A 16,845-nucleotide genomic window follows, 5' to 3' on the forward strand; every position below is an offset into this window, starting at 1 on the left:
GATACAGATACAATATGGATGAAAGTGCAATTGATAGGATGGTGGAGGAGTCAATGAGAGACTTACAGACAAAGATTGATAAGATGGATGAGAAGGATCAGTTCCATAACTCAATCAATGTGTTTAAAGAGGAGAGAGATAAGTTGAGGACTGTATTCGATGAGTTCTATACATCACCTTCAAAGTCATTATTCTTGGCATGGTGGAGGACTACCGTGGAGGATATTAGAAGAGGTATGAATGGACTGGCTTGATGGATGGTGGATGAATGAATGCCTAACAATATGTTTGTGTACGATAGCATTGATATTGACATCGATAGAGGAACTGAAAGAGGTACCTGAATACACAAACTTGGCCGACTCAATATGTCCAGAACTGATAGACTTTGAGGAGTTGATAAAGGGAAGGAATGATAATGACCAGTTGACCATACTATTCCACAACCTGGCCGTATGTATATGGACATGGACATGATTGTGGATCGATTACTAATTATGATGAACGGAATGAATGATAGGCATCAAGAGAGAATGACAGCAATGTGTTCAAGGGACAAAGCGAAATCACAAATGTATATAGTAACACCTTGAAGGATCCAAAGTTTGCCATTGACTTCTTGTTGGTAATGAGGTATGTTGATAATGGTACCATCCACCACGCCAACCAACTCACAATCACTTCCACAAACCAACCAACCTAATAGGAGTTACTTATTATTATCATTCATTGTTAACATTATATTGGTGTTTGAGACTGAAGCAGAGGCAGCATTAAGTGAGTTGCAATAATAATAATAACAACCTTATTACAACCATGGTTACACAACAAAGAGGACTACGTCGATGTAGCAACCTGGCGAGTAGTCAGGTATTATTCAATCATTCATTCAATCAATGACCAACAGCAACAACAACAACAACATTTATGTCGACGAGTTTAGTTTGATATAGTGCTATGCTGCTCATATTGTACCTAATCAAGTAAAGATAGATATTTACTTTAATTTAATATGAATGGAGCGCGTGTGTTGTTTAGTTTGAGATTTCAATCATATGATCTACTTCGCGACTCATATTCTGTCTGGTCGTGTCGACTCCCAATCAATCACACCTTCCTCATTATCCAGCTCGTGCCCCCAATGGCAAGTTCCTTTGCCAATTTGAATGTGTTGTTGCTGTGTGTGGTGTGGGGGTCAACCTTGGGAAGCACTAGTTTGTTTCTCCCCTCCTTGGAAGCAACACCAACAGCCCCATCCCAAGTTTGGGCTTTATTGGCAGTAATCTCTCGAATGAATGTTGTAATGTAATTGGTTGAGTCAGTGACTGAGTATGTGGTACCACTACTTGAACAACTATCTATTAAAGTGAAGGTGCTTCATCTAGAAGAAACTAATTCATCATCCATCATCATATTCATTCAAATTCATTCCATTCCATTTCACTACTTACATGTACCAATTATAACAATATATAATCCAAACTAAACAATATAATATAATAATAATATATCTAAATATCCAACAATGTCATTAAATATTACAACCAGAATTTCATCCAGACTGTTGTGTAACAGTAGCCAATCATATAATGTAAGTTGGACTGGAACATTGATTCAATTGCTTCAAGTTTGAATTGTTACTGACTATCAATGTCCCCTTGGTACAGGCAAGATATCTGTGTTCAATCAATGATCCATCACCATTTATAAAGAAGGGCCAGTCGTCCAACAAGTCAGAGATCAAGGATAATAATGATAATGTACAGATAAAGGATTCATTCAGATCACAGACAAAGGAAACACCATCCCGTCAGAGCAGTAAGGTTGCTCACTTTTCAACATTCGACTTTGGTCCCAAGGTAAAGACCGCCTCAAACAACAACAACCTTGTTGTGGATGATGCCTAGACTGCTATGCTTGATGTGGACATGCAACAGTATCCATTCATTCAATCATCATTCATTGTTATATAGTCCAACAATAAATATATGTAAAGAAGTTTATTAACAGGATAATATGATATGGATGGTGTCGGTCTAAGTACTTAGATTGGAAAGAGTATGGTAATATAAATATGGTATAAATATGGTGATGTTGTTGAAGGATGGACAACGCTTTAGTTCGAGCCGCGAAGCCAACCTCTAGTAGTATTGTATGATTGATTGTTGTTTGTTGTTGTTTGATGATGAATATGTTGAGACGATTGTTCTAGAATACGTGTATTAATGACCTGGGAGTATACTGCAAGTCATAGTCGATGAAGTATACGATGGACATCACTGTGAAGAGACCAACTGCCGAGAAGAAGTGCCATACGTCGTGAGTATCAAAGTAGTCGAATAGAACGCATGGTTTGTTCAACTTCATCGACTCGTCGAATGAAAGGAACTTGTTGGTGACTGCAATCTCAAAGAAGTAGAATCCAAATCCCTGTTATGTTTGTATGATTGTTTGGTAACTTGGTTAGTCAATGATATTGCCATTGATTGAATGATGGACGTCATCCATCCATGATATGACACATACCCAGCATAAGATCATTATCATGAATATGATCCATATCATCGGGTGAATCCTCTCATTATACTTGATCTTCATCGCAATATAATAGAAGAGGTATATCAAGAAGTTGAGAACTATAACACCTCTGTTGTGTGATTGATAGATAGATGGTTAGTACATGGAGAGCGAGATGGGAAGGTGATGGATACGTACAGTATGAGGTTGGAGAAGTTATTGGATAGATTGTTGACTATTCCTAATGCTGCAGAGGTTATAACCAATGCCCAGTTCAATACCAATGCAATAAGAATTGAGAAGAACCTTGGCTTGTCATCGATGGTTCTTGGATGTCTCAATTGCAATAGATATATCCAAAGAGCATTGACTGATGGGTTTAGCTGCAGTCGCTTATGTGATAGCAAGTAACCTGATCCAGCTATTGAGACATAGGCGAATATCAAGAAGAACACTGTCCAGAAGCTATAGTGATGATGATAATGGTTAGATCGACGATCTGATGTCATACATTGGAACCAAATGACAATACATACATATATACATTGATTGAGGTCAGTGACAGGAAGTCAAGGAAGATGAAGATGGCAAAGAAAGCATATGCTCTGAATGCCCCTGTTGTGAATGTAGCGTGTCTCTTCTGATGTATTGTGAAGAATAGCAGCCCTGATCCAATCAACATATATGTTGTATCTGTTGTTGTTATTATAGAGATAGATGTTAGGTGATGGACCTGAAATGTGGAATGGACTGGATACATACCAAATTGGAAATTGAGCTTGGATGGACAGATGTGATAGAGAGCGGATGAGAATCCCTCACAGAGTACGCTGATGCCAAGACAATAGAACAATGACATGTCAGTGTGCAGACCATGTACACCGTCCTCCTTGGGTTGTGTAAAGTGTAATATCAGCAGGAATGCTCCTCCCGCCACTATATACGCTGCATTACTAATGACTAAGGTTTTCCGATTGTTTGATGTATTAGTAATGTTGTTGTTGGATTCATATCCCATTCAAACATACCATTGTTAAATGCTCGTAGACCAAGGAACTCATGTGCACACTTAAAGTTGAAGTAACATTGAGCCTTGTCTTGATATTGGAAGAAGACGAATTGAATCGATGGTAGGAAGTAGAATACTGAAATGATCAACAACAACTTCCAAAACTATACAATGTTGTGATGGTTTGATTGAATGATTAGTATTGGGCAAAAGTCCAGAATACCTGGACAGGCATCCAAACAAACAACCATGGTCCAAGTAGGTAGATACTTACGTATTTCATATATACAGGTTGACTCCGTAGCTGTCGTCTAATCTCTGAATGCTGCATCAACGCCTCGACCGTCGTCGGCAGGTTCTCGTCCATCAACGAATCATTTTCGTCTCCGACATCTATTTCCATCATACTGTGACCTTGCTGCCTTCCTGCTGCGCCTTTTACTTTGGTTACTTTGTTATTTGTTCTTGTTGTTGGTTGTTGCCTCTGATTGTTGTTGAGATACTACTACTACTACTACTACTGCTACAACTACTACTACTTGTTTGCTTCTCTCTCTCTACTCCTAACTACTACGACAACGACTAATAGTGCTGCTGCTGAGTCAACACTTTCCTCAATTTGTTGTTGTTGGTGTTCTTCTTGTTGTTGTTGTTGTTGTTGAGGGTGGTTGAGAAGGAGGTAGGTGTGGCAACGTGGGTGAACGAAAGAATGAGTAAGACGTGTTCACTCCTCTTGAGACTGTGTGAGAGTGAGTGTTGTTGTGTATGTGTTAATATGTGTATGTATGAATGAATATTATTATTTATTGTATTGAATGAATTGGGAAATAGGATTTAGAGGAGTACATCATTAAATCCAAACCCAGGGATTATAGTAATAAAATAATAATTAAATTAGTGGGGTTTACAATTGAGGGAAGATTATGCCCCATTAGGGGTGAACCACTTGCGATCGTCAGACACTAATGACATCTGTTTGTTGTTTTTTACTGTCGCTAGAAGGTGTCAAACATTAACTATTAACAAAAATAGAAGGTCCGAGTGATGTGGAATTGTACCAGATTAACTCCACTTTGGTGTAAGTAATACTCGTGTATTGAGAGACGTTGCAGATGTTATGTGTACATCAAAAAAGACCGAGTCCATTAGACATAAGGTACCTTTCATTTATTGGTTGGTTGGTTGTGATGGGCTGCAGACCAAGTCAAATGACAGGTTTCACCAAAGTGAATGAATGGATGTTGGGTATGGTTGGTAGGTAGGAAGGGATGGGTAGAGGGTTGAGGATAGGGATATGATGATTTGTACATGTTGGTAGGTTGCTGAGGTGGCGGGTGTGATGGGTGAGGAGGACAGAGAAGAGGAGAGAGGAGAGAGGAAAGAAAGATGCGCCGGGATGGCGGGTGGGACGTGGGCCGATCAATGGTTGAGGATGAGAGGCGGGGAGATTGAGAGCAGACCTATCTCAGCGCCCTGTTGCATCCCGTCCAGGTCGGACGATGAGGAAAAGGCCTGGTTCAAGGTGATTGGGTTGTGGGTGCGCGTTGGTGGCGTAATCGGATCGTTGCAGCCTGGTGAATGCGTGTAGATTGGGATGCTGAAGTCGATGATCGATGATATCTGAGAGTCGCCGCCACTGCCAGCATAGTTCTCTATAAGGCTAAAGTCGTCATTCAGGTTTAACCTTGCTTCGCTTGCAGCGTTGCTATCTATACTATTGTTGTTATGATTGTAGTTAAGTCTATGTGTTGCTGCCTTACTGCTAATGTTGCTGCTGCTACTGCTATTATTGTTGTTGTTATTATTGTTGTTATTATTGTTATCAGAGTATCTGCTGGCAGTAGACTTTGTATAAGCACCAACATTGAAGTAATCTGTTGAGTGATTGTTGGTGATGAAGGCGTCGCTAAAGTCCTCTCCTAGAAATGAATGTAGGATGATGGTCTGGATCTCCTGTCCGGCCTCCTCGAACTGGCTGTTTGAGAAGTGCGTATTGTTTGTTGTCTTCCAAGGCTTGGGTGCCACGATCTTCTTATCGTTGTCGTATATCGATGGGAACGATTCATTGTGCAACACGCGTCCAAAGCTGTCGAGCATGATGCCTCTATCGCCCATGAAGGTGCGAGGTGAGAATGTTCGCTGTGGCATGGCTATCTTATTCATTATGTTTGATTATTTGTTTGATTGATTGTTTGTTTGGAAGTTGATTGCTATTCTTTTTGTATGTATGTATATGTATGTATATGTGTAGGTTTGTTTAAAGTATGTTACAACAATATATTTGTTCACAAGTGAATGGTGGATAAATGGTGTATTATGTACATATGATTGTTGAGGTGTATGTATGTATAAATAAGAATAATAATATATATATAATAATAATGAGTATATATATAAATATATATGTAGTCGAAACTAAATATATAGTTTACAAGCTGCTCTGGAGCTGATGTTTTGTTGTTTGTTCTTGGTGCTCAGACTGTTGGTTGGAGCACAAAGGGTTGTTCAAGTATGTTGGCCGGGTCTATATACTTGTTTAAAGATATCTCGTACTTTGTTAAGGATACTAGATAGTGATCAAAGTTGGGTAGAGGGTAGTGTATTTGTTGTGGTTGTTGTATGTTGGTGAAGATTGTTACAGGTGATATGATGATATCTGAGAGTGTAAGGTAGAGAGATTAGTATATGTATAAATAACTATATTACAATGTATTGAGATAGACTATATGTACAGATAACAACAAACAAATAATAATAATAATAGTAATGACAACAAAACAAAAGACGACGGTGGGCACTGATGATGGTGATGGTAATAAGATGTAAGCGTAGATGAGTGTAAATGATGGAGATGTGGACGGGACACTATCTGATCGGGTGTTTGTTTGCCGCTTGTTGATTGCTACTGCTATTGTTGTTGTATGACTACTGCGCTCTCCTTCTTCTTCTGTTGCTACTGCTTTCTTCCCGCTGCTGCTATTGTATTGTAAAATGGTTTGCGCTTCTACTAGAGTGTGTTGCTACTGCTGTTGTTGCTGCTGTTGCAAGCTTGCTTACTGGAAATTGCAATCAATCACTCCGATAAGATGTGTGATAGGGATAAGGATATAAATAAAGCAAGTTGGTGCGATAGTGTTAATTGATTAACAACAACAAAATGGTTGGTTGGTTGCTTGCTAGATTGATTGATTGCGGCAATGTGAGAGAGAGAGAGAGAGAGAGAAAGAGATGGGAATGGACTGGACTGGGAGGAGGAGGTGTGATGGGATGGGATGAGACGAGCGGCACTACCAACTGAATGTGATTCACTGCTGCTGACTGACTTTGCGCATGTGAATGTATGTATATATGTGTGTGTGATTGTTTGTTTGTTTGTGTATGTGTGTATGTAAGCGTTGCGGCAAAGTTGAAAACAAGGGTATGCGATTGGTTGGTCCAAACACACACCAACACATTCATTCATTCATTAATTCACACACACTATAACAACAACCATCCATCCATCTTGACAAACAGATATGTTGTTAAAGATGATGTGTGTTAATGAATGAGAGGGAGTGTGTTTGTGGTCTTTGGTGATATGGATGAAGGTGTGGCATCTATAAATATATCGAGATACGCACGCATCACACATATCTTGATATGGTTCTCAAGATTGATTGTTTGATTGATTGACTGAATGAATGAATGAATGAAATGGTGAGATAGATAGATACATACACAATAAATAAATAATAATAATAATAATAATGTGTATGTGTATGTACAGATAAAAGGGGGTTGTTTCAGTATGACTGGAAGTCATTCATCGTAACCTATTTGTCATGTGGTATTGTTACCTCCTGTCTGCTCTGCAGAGCTAACCAGGCTTATCCAATCCACTCCATCCATCCTCCCTTCTTTCCACCACACACCATCTTAGAAATGTGAAAATAATTGACTTTGAGCCTAACGTTCTCATTCAACACCACACACTCTCATACACACACTTTCTTTCTCATTCACACGCGTATGGGAACAGTCGACCCGATATGGGGATGAGTCAGATCTGGCGCGTTGGATGAGTGATGCCAAGGTGTGATGGTAGTTTGATGAATGGTGGTTGATGGTGAGATGGATTTATGGATTGAGTGAGGCGAGGTGATTGAGATTGATCAATGGTCGTCATGACCGGGCCGGCTTGGCTGATAGTTGACGGATCAATGCGGCAGTGGCGCCAAGAGAGACAGAACGTTGAGATGAAATGAGGATCGTAAGGGTCGCGCCTCGAAGCAAAACATACACAATAAAATTGATCGTTGCAAGTAGACAGGCATAGATAGTGTCGAGTCGATTGCTGATAATGATAATGATAATGAGACAATGTTATAGACAAAATAATAAATACTTGGTGAGGACCTCGGTGACTGTGGGCAACCAATGGATGGATAACGAAGGGAATGATTGCGCAAAGTTGAAGTTGAACTTGGCTGATGAATGGAAGTTAAATGTGTCTTTGCAAACTATGAAGGTGTCTTTTTGCTTTCTGATGTTATGTCGCTTAATTATAACTTAATGATTGATTGATTGATTGACTGATAGTTTGCAATATGCAATGAAGGTAATGGAGGATGTGTGCACACTGGATGGAGGTTGGAGAAAGCGATGGATCTCTCCATGGAGCTCACCAGGTCAGTCAGGAAGACAGACTGGTGATTATATTGACACAAACAATAACAATGTATTTGTGTATGTGTGTGTGATGTGGCGAACCGAACGAACACACTACACAAGACCCACAAAGAGATAATCATGATCATTGATTGAGGTCTATTTGTGTGTGTGTGTGTGTATGGGTATGACCTGGTCTTCAGGCATCAGCAACTTACATAAGAACACTTGCAATGATCTCTGCTTGCTACAACCTGCTACTTGTTATTGCTGCTACTGATACTGTTCGATTAATGTTGATGATTGTTATAAATAAATAATGAAAGACCAAGTGTGGACACATAAACTGAGTCAATTGTATTGATGGTATTGCTTTCGCCAGGAGGATGAGCGGAGGATGCGGATGCTTATTCACCCAAAACACACGCACAATAACAAATCTGAACTTTGCTCTCACACAGAAGACGAAGTTTGGTTGAGTGTAGCTCGTCATGGACCCAACAGAGCCATCAGTAACAGCCGACAAGATCTTGGGTAGTTTTTGAATCTTTATGGTTGGGCACTCCCTCACATCAAAGGTGGCGTTTTCTCTATCTCGGGAGTCGGTGGTCTATGACCCATTTGTGTGTGAATGAATGGGATCAATGCGCACGTTTTCTTATGTAAATGATTGATTGACAACGCTCTCAGTGCATACCCTTTGATACCATCTTGGGTACCTACCTCTATTCTAACTTTGAACTTACACAAGTCATTAAGCAACACTCAACTATAGTTATAGTTACCTGTATTTAATTTAATTTAATAATACCATTTTACATCACAATGACATCTGACTGATTGGTCAATTGAATATTCGAACTTTGAGCCTCATTATCCTTATGCGGACAACAGCGAACAAACATTAGTGTCTGTCCAAACTTGACCAATCCACAAACAATTCCCCCTTTGGCAATGAAGTGTGGATAACCCACAACCAAGTTTTGGAATGGAAGGATGAACTGGCCCATATTGGTTATTCAATTAGTACAAGTTCCATTCAATATATCAATTGTATAGATAACTATTTAGATATATAGAGTACACATAATAGATAATTAATAATAATGTCATCACAATTAAAACAACATCCAAAGCAACATGTTGTATTTACAACTTCAAATGGAGCACCTGTGGATAATGATATTAATATATTGACCGCTGGAAATCCTGGACCTTCATTGGTACAGGACTTTCATACAATGGACAAGTTGGCACATTTCAATAGAGAGCGTATACCTGAACGTGTGGTTCATGCCAAGGGTGCAGGCGCACATGGATACTTTGAAGTGACCAATGCCGACCTACCCAAATGGTGTCGTGCCAAGTTGTTCAATTCAGTTGGTAAGAGAACACCTGTATTCGCACGATTCTCAACTGTTGGAGGTGAGAAGGGTTCAGCCGACTCTGCACGTGATCCCCGTGGATTTGCCGTCAAGTTCTACACCGAAGAAGGTAACTGGGACATGGTGGGAAACAACACTCCTATATTCTTCATTCGCGAGCCTCAGAAGTTCCCAGACTTTATCCACACCCAGTAAGTTGATCAAAATACTCCATCAACAAATCAATCAATCAATCAAATACAACTCAACCAAACTCATTGGAACTATCCCATCTCCAGATCATACACTTACCAATCACTCCTTCCAATTAAGGAAACGCAACCCTCAAACCAACTTGAAGGACCCTGATGCATTCTGGGACTTCATGGGATTGACCCCAGAGAGTGTACATCAGTTCACTATCTTGTTCTCTGATCGTGGCACTCCAAAGGACTTTAGACATATGGATGGCTTCTCATCGCACACTCTCAAGTTTGTGAATGATAAGTACGAACCATACTTTGTCAAGCTTCACTTCAAGACAGAGTCTGGCATCCAGAATCATACCAATGCCGAAGCCATATCACTAGCTGGCACAGACCCCGACGCGGCCACCAAGGATCTGTTCCAGGCCATTGAGCGAGGCGACCATCCAGCATGGAAGGTGTGCATCCAACTCATGAAGTATGACGAGGCCTTCAATTATCGTTTCGATCCATTTGATGTGACCAAGGTATTGTCGCACAAGGACTACCCCTTGATTCCTATCGGCAGGATGGTGCTTGATCGCAATCCAGAGAACTACTTTGCTGAGGTTGAGCAGGCGGCATTCTCGCCGTCCCATATGGTGCCCGGCATTGAGCCATCACTCGACAAGATGTTACAGTGGCGTCTGTTGTCCTACCCTGACGCTCATCGCTACAGACTTGGCACCAACTATCAACAGATACCAATCAACTGTCCAATGCATGTGAACAACTACCAACGCGATGGACCCATGTGTGTGGAGGCCAATGGAGGCAAGTCGACCAATTACTATCCCAACTCGGTCAATGGTACACCTGCAGTGGACCCAAGCGCGCACATTCACGAGTACAAAGTGATGGGCGAGGTGGCCAAACATCAGTACAAGCATCCAAACAATGACTATGTTCAGGCTGGTGACTTGTATAGATTGATGGATTCCGGAGCCAAGACACGTCTGGTCGAGAACATCGTTGGACACATGAGTGGCGTAACCAGAGATGACATCAAAATCAGGGCCATTCGATGTTTCTACCTGGCCGACAAGGAATATGGCACAAGGATCTGTGAGGGACTGAAGTTAGATGGTAAGTAGTGATTGATTGATTGATTGATTGAGTGAGTATGTGGCTTCTGGCTGACACCCATCACGTGATCATAGTGAACAAAGTTATCCAAACACTGCCAAAGTGATCAAGGATGATTGGAAACAATACCGATTGTCTGTTAGCAGGTCCTAGGACCTCAATGTAAGATCATCCCGGGACCTGGATATTTGCATTGATGTGGATGGGCAGTGTCTCGTGAATCAAACAAGTTGTACAAAGAAAGACAACGATCTAATCATCATCGTAGAATATAAATTGATATTATCCCTTTTAAAGATAGTTAGATCATGATGCGTACGTCCTTTCAGTGTAAAGGTTTGCATCACACACGATTGTGTGCAAATCACGTTGTTGTGAATTGATGATGAAAGCCACAATCAAGCCCACCCCCCCACACACTCATACATCATTACACCACTTTGATCAAAGTGTATCATCATTCAGAGTTAATTAATAATAAAGTGAGTTAGTGTGTGATTGAGGACGTTGATTGATTGTTAGTGGTTTGTGGGAGACTCATAGCCAGGAACATAGGAAGGTGAGTCAAGGTCCAGAGAGATGAGGGTCTATCATTCATTCCAATTCTATCATTAATCATACACATACAGATAGACTCTGATTATCCAGACTTAGTGGACTATATATATACCTTTTAACAAAATGGGAAACAAACAAACAACTGCTGCTGGAGCCAAGACATCATCCTCCAAGTCATCACAGAAACGCAAGGATAACAAGAAGTTTAGTATGTGTCCTAGATTGAATGATGAATGATTGATTGGATTAATGAGACTAATATCACTGTTTGTCAATCCAGAGTTTGATCAGAATGAGGTGAAGAAGTTACAAGAGACAACAAACTGTAGGTGATGATATCGATGATGGATGGATGGACGGAAGGGACAGGAACTAACTTTAACTATGTGCCAGTCGATAAGGTCGAGGTGAAGAAGTTGTACGAGGTGTTTTTGGAGCTGAGCGATGGCGGAAAGAAGCCATTGAACAGAGATCAATTTAGACAGGGACTGGTCAAGCTACAGCAGGCCGGTCTTAAGAACCTGGACAACACACCATTCCCAGACAGACTGTTCGACCTACTCGACATAAACAAGGACAACACCGTAGACCTGCAGGAGTTTGTCGGTGGTCTCTCAATGCTATGCAAGGGCACAGTCGAAGAGAAGTTGGAGTGTATGTGTTTATTTGATTGATTGATCGATCACATGGAAGTGGATATCATCTGACCCATCCTCCCACCCACCCATCACCTTTGGAACAATTCCAATCACCCAACCAATCAATCAATCAATCAATCAATCCAGTGTCATTTAAGGCATATGACTTGGATGGAAATGGCTATATTTCAAAGAGCGAGTTGTCGTTGATGTTTAAGCAGGCTTGGATTTCAGGCTTCAAGGCACTCTCGTACCAGGCCAACGATGATCTCAACCCGGATGACTTGCAGAACTTCTCTGAAGACATGGCACAGATATTTGCAGAGGGTGCCTTCTCATCGCTCGACACCAACGGTGATGGCAAGCTGTCCTTCCAGGAGTTCAAGCAGTTCGCCATGTCCAATCCAAAGATCACCGCCACGCTCAATGGCACCAAGAAGGATGTCCCCATCACCTTTGGCTAACTCAGTCAGTTGTCTGCCGAATGATGAATGAATGAATGAATGAGGCACGAGGCAGTGTGCCAGAGGAGCTCCATCACATATTGTATCCATAAACTTGAAGTTTAGTTTAAACTTTAGACGTTGGTTGGCGGCTGCCTGCGCAGGCAGACAGGTCAGGTAGTAGCATATATAGGGTAGTATTTTATTATTATTATTATTATTATTGGAGTTAAGGTAGTATTACATCACCCAACATGAACAGCATTGACGTTGGACATTCGTTGATATCAATGGCGAGTTCTCGCTCTGTTTGGTCGTTGCTGGCTGCTCCTTCTTGGGTGTCGTTTTGGTTTGAGTAGATGGCAAGCTGGCCTGAGTTTGAGGCTGTTCTTGTTGTTTGATTGATGGAGTTGTAGCTGGTGTTGCTGGTGATGTTGTAGATATTGTTGTTGTTGATGATGTTGTTGATTGTTCAACAACAGGTGAAACAGTGGTAGTTGGTTTGATTGACTCTGTGTGAACATCCTCACTGGCGATGACTGCTGCTGGTGCAGCGGGCTCTGGGGATTGGACATCAACGTGGACAGAGACTGACTCGCGCTGCTCGACAACGATGGTGGTGGTGGGAGCATCAACCTTGCCTGGTTGCTGCTCAATGATGACTGGTAACTCCTCCAGCTTGGTGTCTGCGGCTGGCTGGAAGACAGCCTCAAACTTAACAGGCTCCTCAGCAACGATCGCGATTGGTGTTGGCTCGGTCACGGCCACAGCAGCCTCAACCTTGACTGGCTCCTCGGCCACGGCAATGACCTCGACTGGAGTTGGAGTTGGAGTTGGTGTTGATGTTGATGGCTCCTCGATGACGGCGACTTCCTCAACCTTGACTGGCTCATCAACAGCAGTGGTGGCGGGTGTCTCTGGAACGATCTGAGCTGCTTCTTCGGTAGTTGTGGAATGTACAAGTTGCTCGACATCTGGTGTGGCGACAACGACGACGGCTGGTTCCTCCTTTGGAGTCTCCTCAACAACAGCAACAGCTGGTTGGACAGGCTCAGCAACAGCAATTGGCACACTTTGCTCCTCCTGAGCATCGGTCTGCTGTGCTGGCTCCTCAACCTTGACCTCCTCGACTGGTGGTTGCTCTTGCACAACAGTAACAACTGCTGGTACAGTCTGCTCCTCATCACTATCCTCGTCGTCCTCTTCTTCATCCTCATCCTCATCCTCTTCGCTGATCAATTGCTCCTCTGGTGTTGGATGGATAATGACATCATCCTCCTCGCCATCATAGTCCACCTCGAGGTCGCCCTCGCCGTACTGCTCGGGGTCGTAGTCGTCGCCATAGTCGATCTCTTCATCGTCTTCGTCATAGTCGTCATAGTCGTCTTCGTCCTCATCGTCGTAGCCATAGTCGTATTCCTCGTCCTCGTCGTCGCTCTCCTTCTCGTAAGTGTGGTACGATATCTTGCTAATGTTGAACGATACGTTCTTCTTGCCAGAGACGCTGCTGGACGGCAGGCTAGATGGGGACAGTGTCTGGTGCGAGACGATCAGGTCGTCCTCGTCCTCATCCTCCTCCTCGTCGTCATCAGAGTGATCGACGTCCTCGTCATAGTCGTCCTCATCGTTGTGAGGTGGCTGCTCGCCATCGCGCTCCTCCATATCCTCGTCCTCGTCATAGTCTTCGTCGTCTTGGTCGTCACCCTCCTCTGGCTGGTGATCGGCGATGGTCACCTTCTTGGCTTGATTGTCGGTGCCGTTACTGGCGCCACCCTTGCCAAAGGTGTCGTTGGCCGATGCGTAGTCAGACTCCTCCTCGAACTGCTGCTGGTCGCGCGTGTCGAACGAGCCTGTGGACATGATCTTCTTGGCGTCGGCGATGAGGCCACCACCTGGCGAGCCGGGCACGGGGCTCGCCAGTGTGGGGGCGGGCTGGTTGACAAACTGGCGCAGTGCGGGGTACTCCAACACGGGGTTGGGGCCGTAGAGGCTGTTGCGCATCGTCTTTAGGGATTGTGTGATCAGCTTGAACGATGGACGATCGTTTGGATTGAACTTGCAGCACTCTTGCATCAACTCAACGAATGGTATGGGGCAGTCAGCTACGACCTGCGCCATCATTATATCACTGTTGACACCAAAGTCTTGGTTCCTCATGTTTGGCGTTGGCTTTGTCCTTGTGATCAGCTCAAACAGCAGCATTCCAAATGAGAATACATCACATCTCTCATCATAGTCTTGTCCTGTGATCATCTCTGGTGCCTATAAGGTGATTGATTGTGATTGATTGGATTAGTGTATGATCACGTGATGATGCGTGGACATGTGATCACATACCATCCAGTTGTCAGTTCCACAGATGGTCATTGACTTGTTATTCTCATCATCGACTATTCTTGCGAATCCAAAGTCGCACACCTTGACCTTCCATTGAGTATCGATCTATGTTTGAGTGAACGACGACAAGGGTTAGGGGTCAGGGTCGAGGGGGCAAGGGAAGGGCGAGGGTCACATGACACTTACAAGTAGATTGGATGACTTTAGATCACGATGAACGATGTTCTTGCTGTGCAGGTAGGACATGGCAAGGGTGACATCGTAGGCGATGTTGATGCGGAGTAGCCAGGGTAGGTCGACCTGTCTGTTCTTGAGATACCACTGTAGGTCACCGCCTGGCACCAGCTCAGTGACAATGTAGAGGATGCCATCGTTCTCGGCGACGCCGACAAACTGTATGACGTTGGGATGTCTGAACAACTTGATAGTCTCGATCTCTCGTATCAAGAACTTCTCCAAATCCTTCCTGTTGGGGTCATCCGGTGCGATGTGAATCTTTTTGATGGCCACCGGTGTCTGGAGGTACTCTCCCTTGTACACCTTTCCAAAACCACCGCTTCCAATCTCTCTTCCAATCTCCAAGTCTTCGAAATCAATGGTCCATGCCATCTCAAACGAAGGAATTGAAGTATCTACACTCATTCTCTATATATATCTCTCTGTCTTTGTGTCTTTATGTATAATGATGTTGATTGATTGAATGATTGATCAGATCTTGTTCCTGTGCGAGTGATGTACTGTTACTATTACTATTACTATTATCTCAAGTATGAATGAATGAATGAATGAATGTTTGTATAACTATTGTTATGTTTGAGACACACAACACTATCAATGGAATGGACACCACCTCCTTTGCTTGACTCTCAAAGTTTGTTTCTTTGATAAGTTAATGTGTGTATCTTGGTGTGTGTGTGTGTGTGTTTGGATTGGATTGTTATTGTGGTGGTTAGGTCGATGATTATTAGAGTAAGGGGTTGTGTTGTGTGTGTGTTTCTGATGAAGACCCTGCAAAAAGGTTTTGGTTTGATAAAAAAAATTCAAAAAGTTGATCATTTTTGCCAGTTAATCATTTTCCATACAAACATCCAACTCATCAACTAAGACCAAAACGAGAGAACAATGGGGGGTGTCATTATCCATTGATTCATTACTTCGGCAAGCTATGACAAATGTGTGATGACAATGAAGATATTATTTGATTGATTGATGGGATTGTGGAAGGTTGTAAGTCATGTCCCCTGGGGGATAAAGGACACACTCTTAGACTTTTGATGATGATTCACTCAATCTTAATTTATATCTCATTCTCACTCACTCACTTACTCATCACTCTATTCAATCAAACATATAAACATAAACATATTCCAATCCAATGTCAGTGATAGCAGTTTGCAAGAGTCCAGTACATAACATGTCAAAGGATGTTTGTACAGAGATTGTGTTGATCGAAGGATTGGGCATTGATGGTGATGCTCATAATGGTGTCTACGTTCAACATTTGAGTAGAGTCAAAACCAATCCAACAGCACCCAATCTGCGCCAGGTTCATCTGATTCACGCAGAGCTGCATGACAACCTCAAGACAATGAACTTCACACGTGGCGTCAATCCAGGAGAGATGGGCGAGAACATCACAACACGTGGCATCGATCTCCATGCCCTGCCCACAGGCACCAAGCTGCATCTTGGCAATGATGGCGCGGTGGTCCAGCTGACAGGCCTGCGCAATCCATGTCGTCAACTTGAAGGCCTTCAACAGGACCTCCAAAAGGCATGTCTCGAGACTGATCAAGACGGCAAGATCACCAAGCGTAAAGGAGGTGTGATGAGTATTGTGCTCAAGGGTGGTGTCGTTCGCCCGAATGATCAGATCACAGTTGTGTTGCCAGAGGAGCCACATCAACCATTGGTATGTGTATAGAATAGATTAAATTAAATTAGTTTGTAGACAGGCCACATGTATTGCTTGTGTCCAATAAACATGTTGACTTGGAT

The 16,845-nt window shown here is 42.7% G+C and overlaps 8 protein-coding genes across 8 annotated transcripts; 5 read left to right on the forward strand and 3 right to left on the reverse strand.

The window, feature by feature from the left end:
• Nucleotides 1-38: 38 nt before the first annotated feature.
• On the forward strand, nucleotides 39-791 carry SAMD00019534_035800 (hypothetical protein; the record flags this gene model as incomplete). Its single annotated transcript, XM_012904472.1, has 4 exons — nucleotides 39-234; nucleotides 302-453; nucleotides 521-633; nucleotides 707-791. The coding sequence occupies 4 exons, from the start codon at nucleotides 39-41 to the stop codon at nucleotides 789-791; spliced, it is 546 nt and encodes a 181-aa protein (XP_012759926.1).
• Nucleotides 792-1,525: 734 nt separating this feature from the next.
• Nucleotides 1,526-1,904, forward strand: SAMD00019534_035810 (hypothetical protein; the record flags this gene model as incomplete). The annotated part of the gene is made up of 2 exons (XM_012904473.1): nucleotides 1,526-1,591; nucleotides 1,668-1,904. Coding segments are annotated over 2 exons (303 nt in total), but the record flags the coding sequence as incomplete, so codon positions are not given.
• A 304-nt stretch (nucleotides 1,905-2,208) lies between these two features.
• On the reverse strand, nucleotides 2,209-3,929 carry SAMD00019534_035820 (hypothetical protein; the record flags this gene model as incomplete). The annotated part of the gene is made up of 7 exons (XM_012904474.1): nucleotides 2,209-2,430; nucleotides 2,527-2,647; nucleotides 2,716-2,982; nucleotides 3,054-3,210; nucleotides 3,280-3,477; nucleotides 3,546-3,690; nucleotides 3,801-3,929. The coding sequence occupies 7 exons, from the start codon at nucleotides 3,927-3,929 to the stop codon at nucleotides 2,209-2,211; spliced, it is 1,239 nt and encodes a 412-aa protein (XP_012759928.1).
• A 1,016-nt stretch (nucleotides 3,930-4,945) lies between these two features.
• SAMD00019534_035830 (hypothetical protein) lies at nucleotides 4,946-5,689 on the reverse strand (the record flags this gene model as incomplete). The annotated part of the gene is made up of 2 exons (XM_012904475.1): nucleotides 4,946-5,235; nucleotides 5,287-5,689. 2 exons carry the CDS (start codon nucleotides 5,687-5,689, stop codon nucleotides 4,946-4,948), a joined length of 693 nt encoding a protein of 230 aa, XP_012759929.1.
• A 3,593-nt stretch (nucleotides 5,690-9,282) lies between these two features.
• On the forward strand, nucleotides 9,283-10,977 carry SAMD00019534_035840 (hypothetical protein; the record flags this gene model as incomplete). Its single annotated transcript, XM_012904476.1, has 3 exons — nucleotides 9,283-9,752; nucleotides 9,874-10,871; nucleotides 10,946-10,977. The coding sequence occupies 3 exons, from the start codon at nucleotides 9,283-9,285 to the stop codon at nucleotides 10,975-10,977; spliced, it is 1,500 nt and encodes a 499-aa protein (XP_012759930.1).
• A 731-nt stretch (nucleotides 10,978-11,708) lies between these two features.
• SAMD00019534_035850 (hypothetical protein) lies at nucleotides 11,709-12,525 on the forward strand (the record flags this gene model as incomplete). Its single annotated transcript, XM_012904477.1, has 3 exons — nucleotides 11,709-11,754; nucleotides 11,823-12,083; nucleotides 12,215-12,525. Coding segments are annotated over 3 exons (618 nt in total), but the record flags the coding sequence as incomplete, so codon positions are not given.
• Nucleotides 12,526-12,750: 225 nt separating this feature from the next.
• On the reverse strand, nucleotides 12,751-15,456 carry SAMD00019534_035860 (hypothetical protein; the record flags this gene model as incomplete). Its single annotated transcript, XM_012904478.1, has 3 exons — nucleotides 12,751-14,772; nucleotides 14,848-14,952; nucleotides 15,034-15,456. The coding sequence occupies 3 exons, from the start codon at nucleotides 15,454-15,456 to the stop codon at nucleotides 12,751-12,753; spliced, it is 2,550 nt and encodes an 849-aa protein (XP_012759932.1).
• Nucleotides 15,457-16,261: 805 nt separating this feature from the next.
• SAMD00019534_035870 (hypothetical protein) lies at nucleotides 16,262-16,771 on the forward strand (the record flags this gene model as incomplete). Its single annotated transcript, XM_012904479.1, has 1 exon — nucleotides 16,262-16,771. The coding sequence occupies one exon, from the start codon at nucleotides 16,262-16,264 to the stop codon at nucleotides 16,769-16,771; it is 510 nt and encodes a 169-aa protein (XP_012759933.1).
• Nucleotides 16,772-16,845: the final 74 nt, after the last annotated feature.

The sequence above is a fragment of the Acytostelium subglobosum genome (genome assembly GCF_000787575.1).
Source record: "Acytostelium subglobosum LB1 DNA, scaffold: scaffold6, whole genome shotgun sequence".
Classification (NCBI taxonomy): Eukaryota; Evosea; class Eumycetozoa; order Acytosteliales; family Acytosteliaceae; genus Acytostelium; species Acytostelium subglobosum.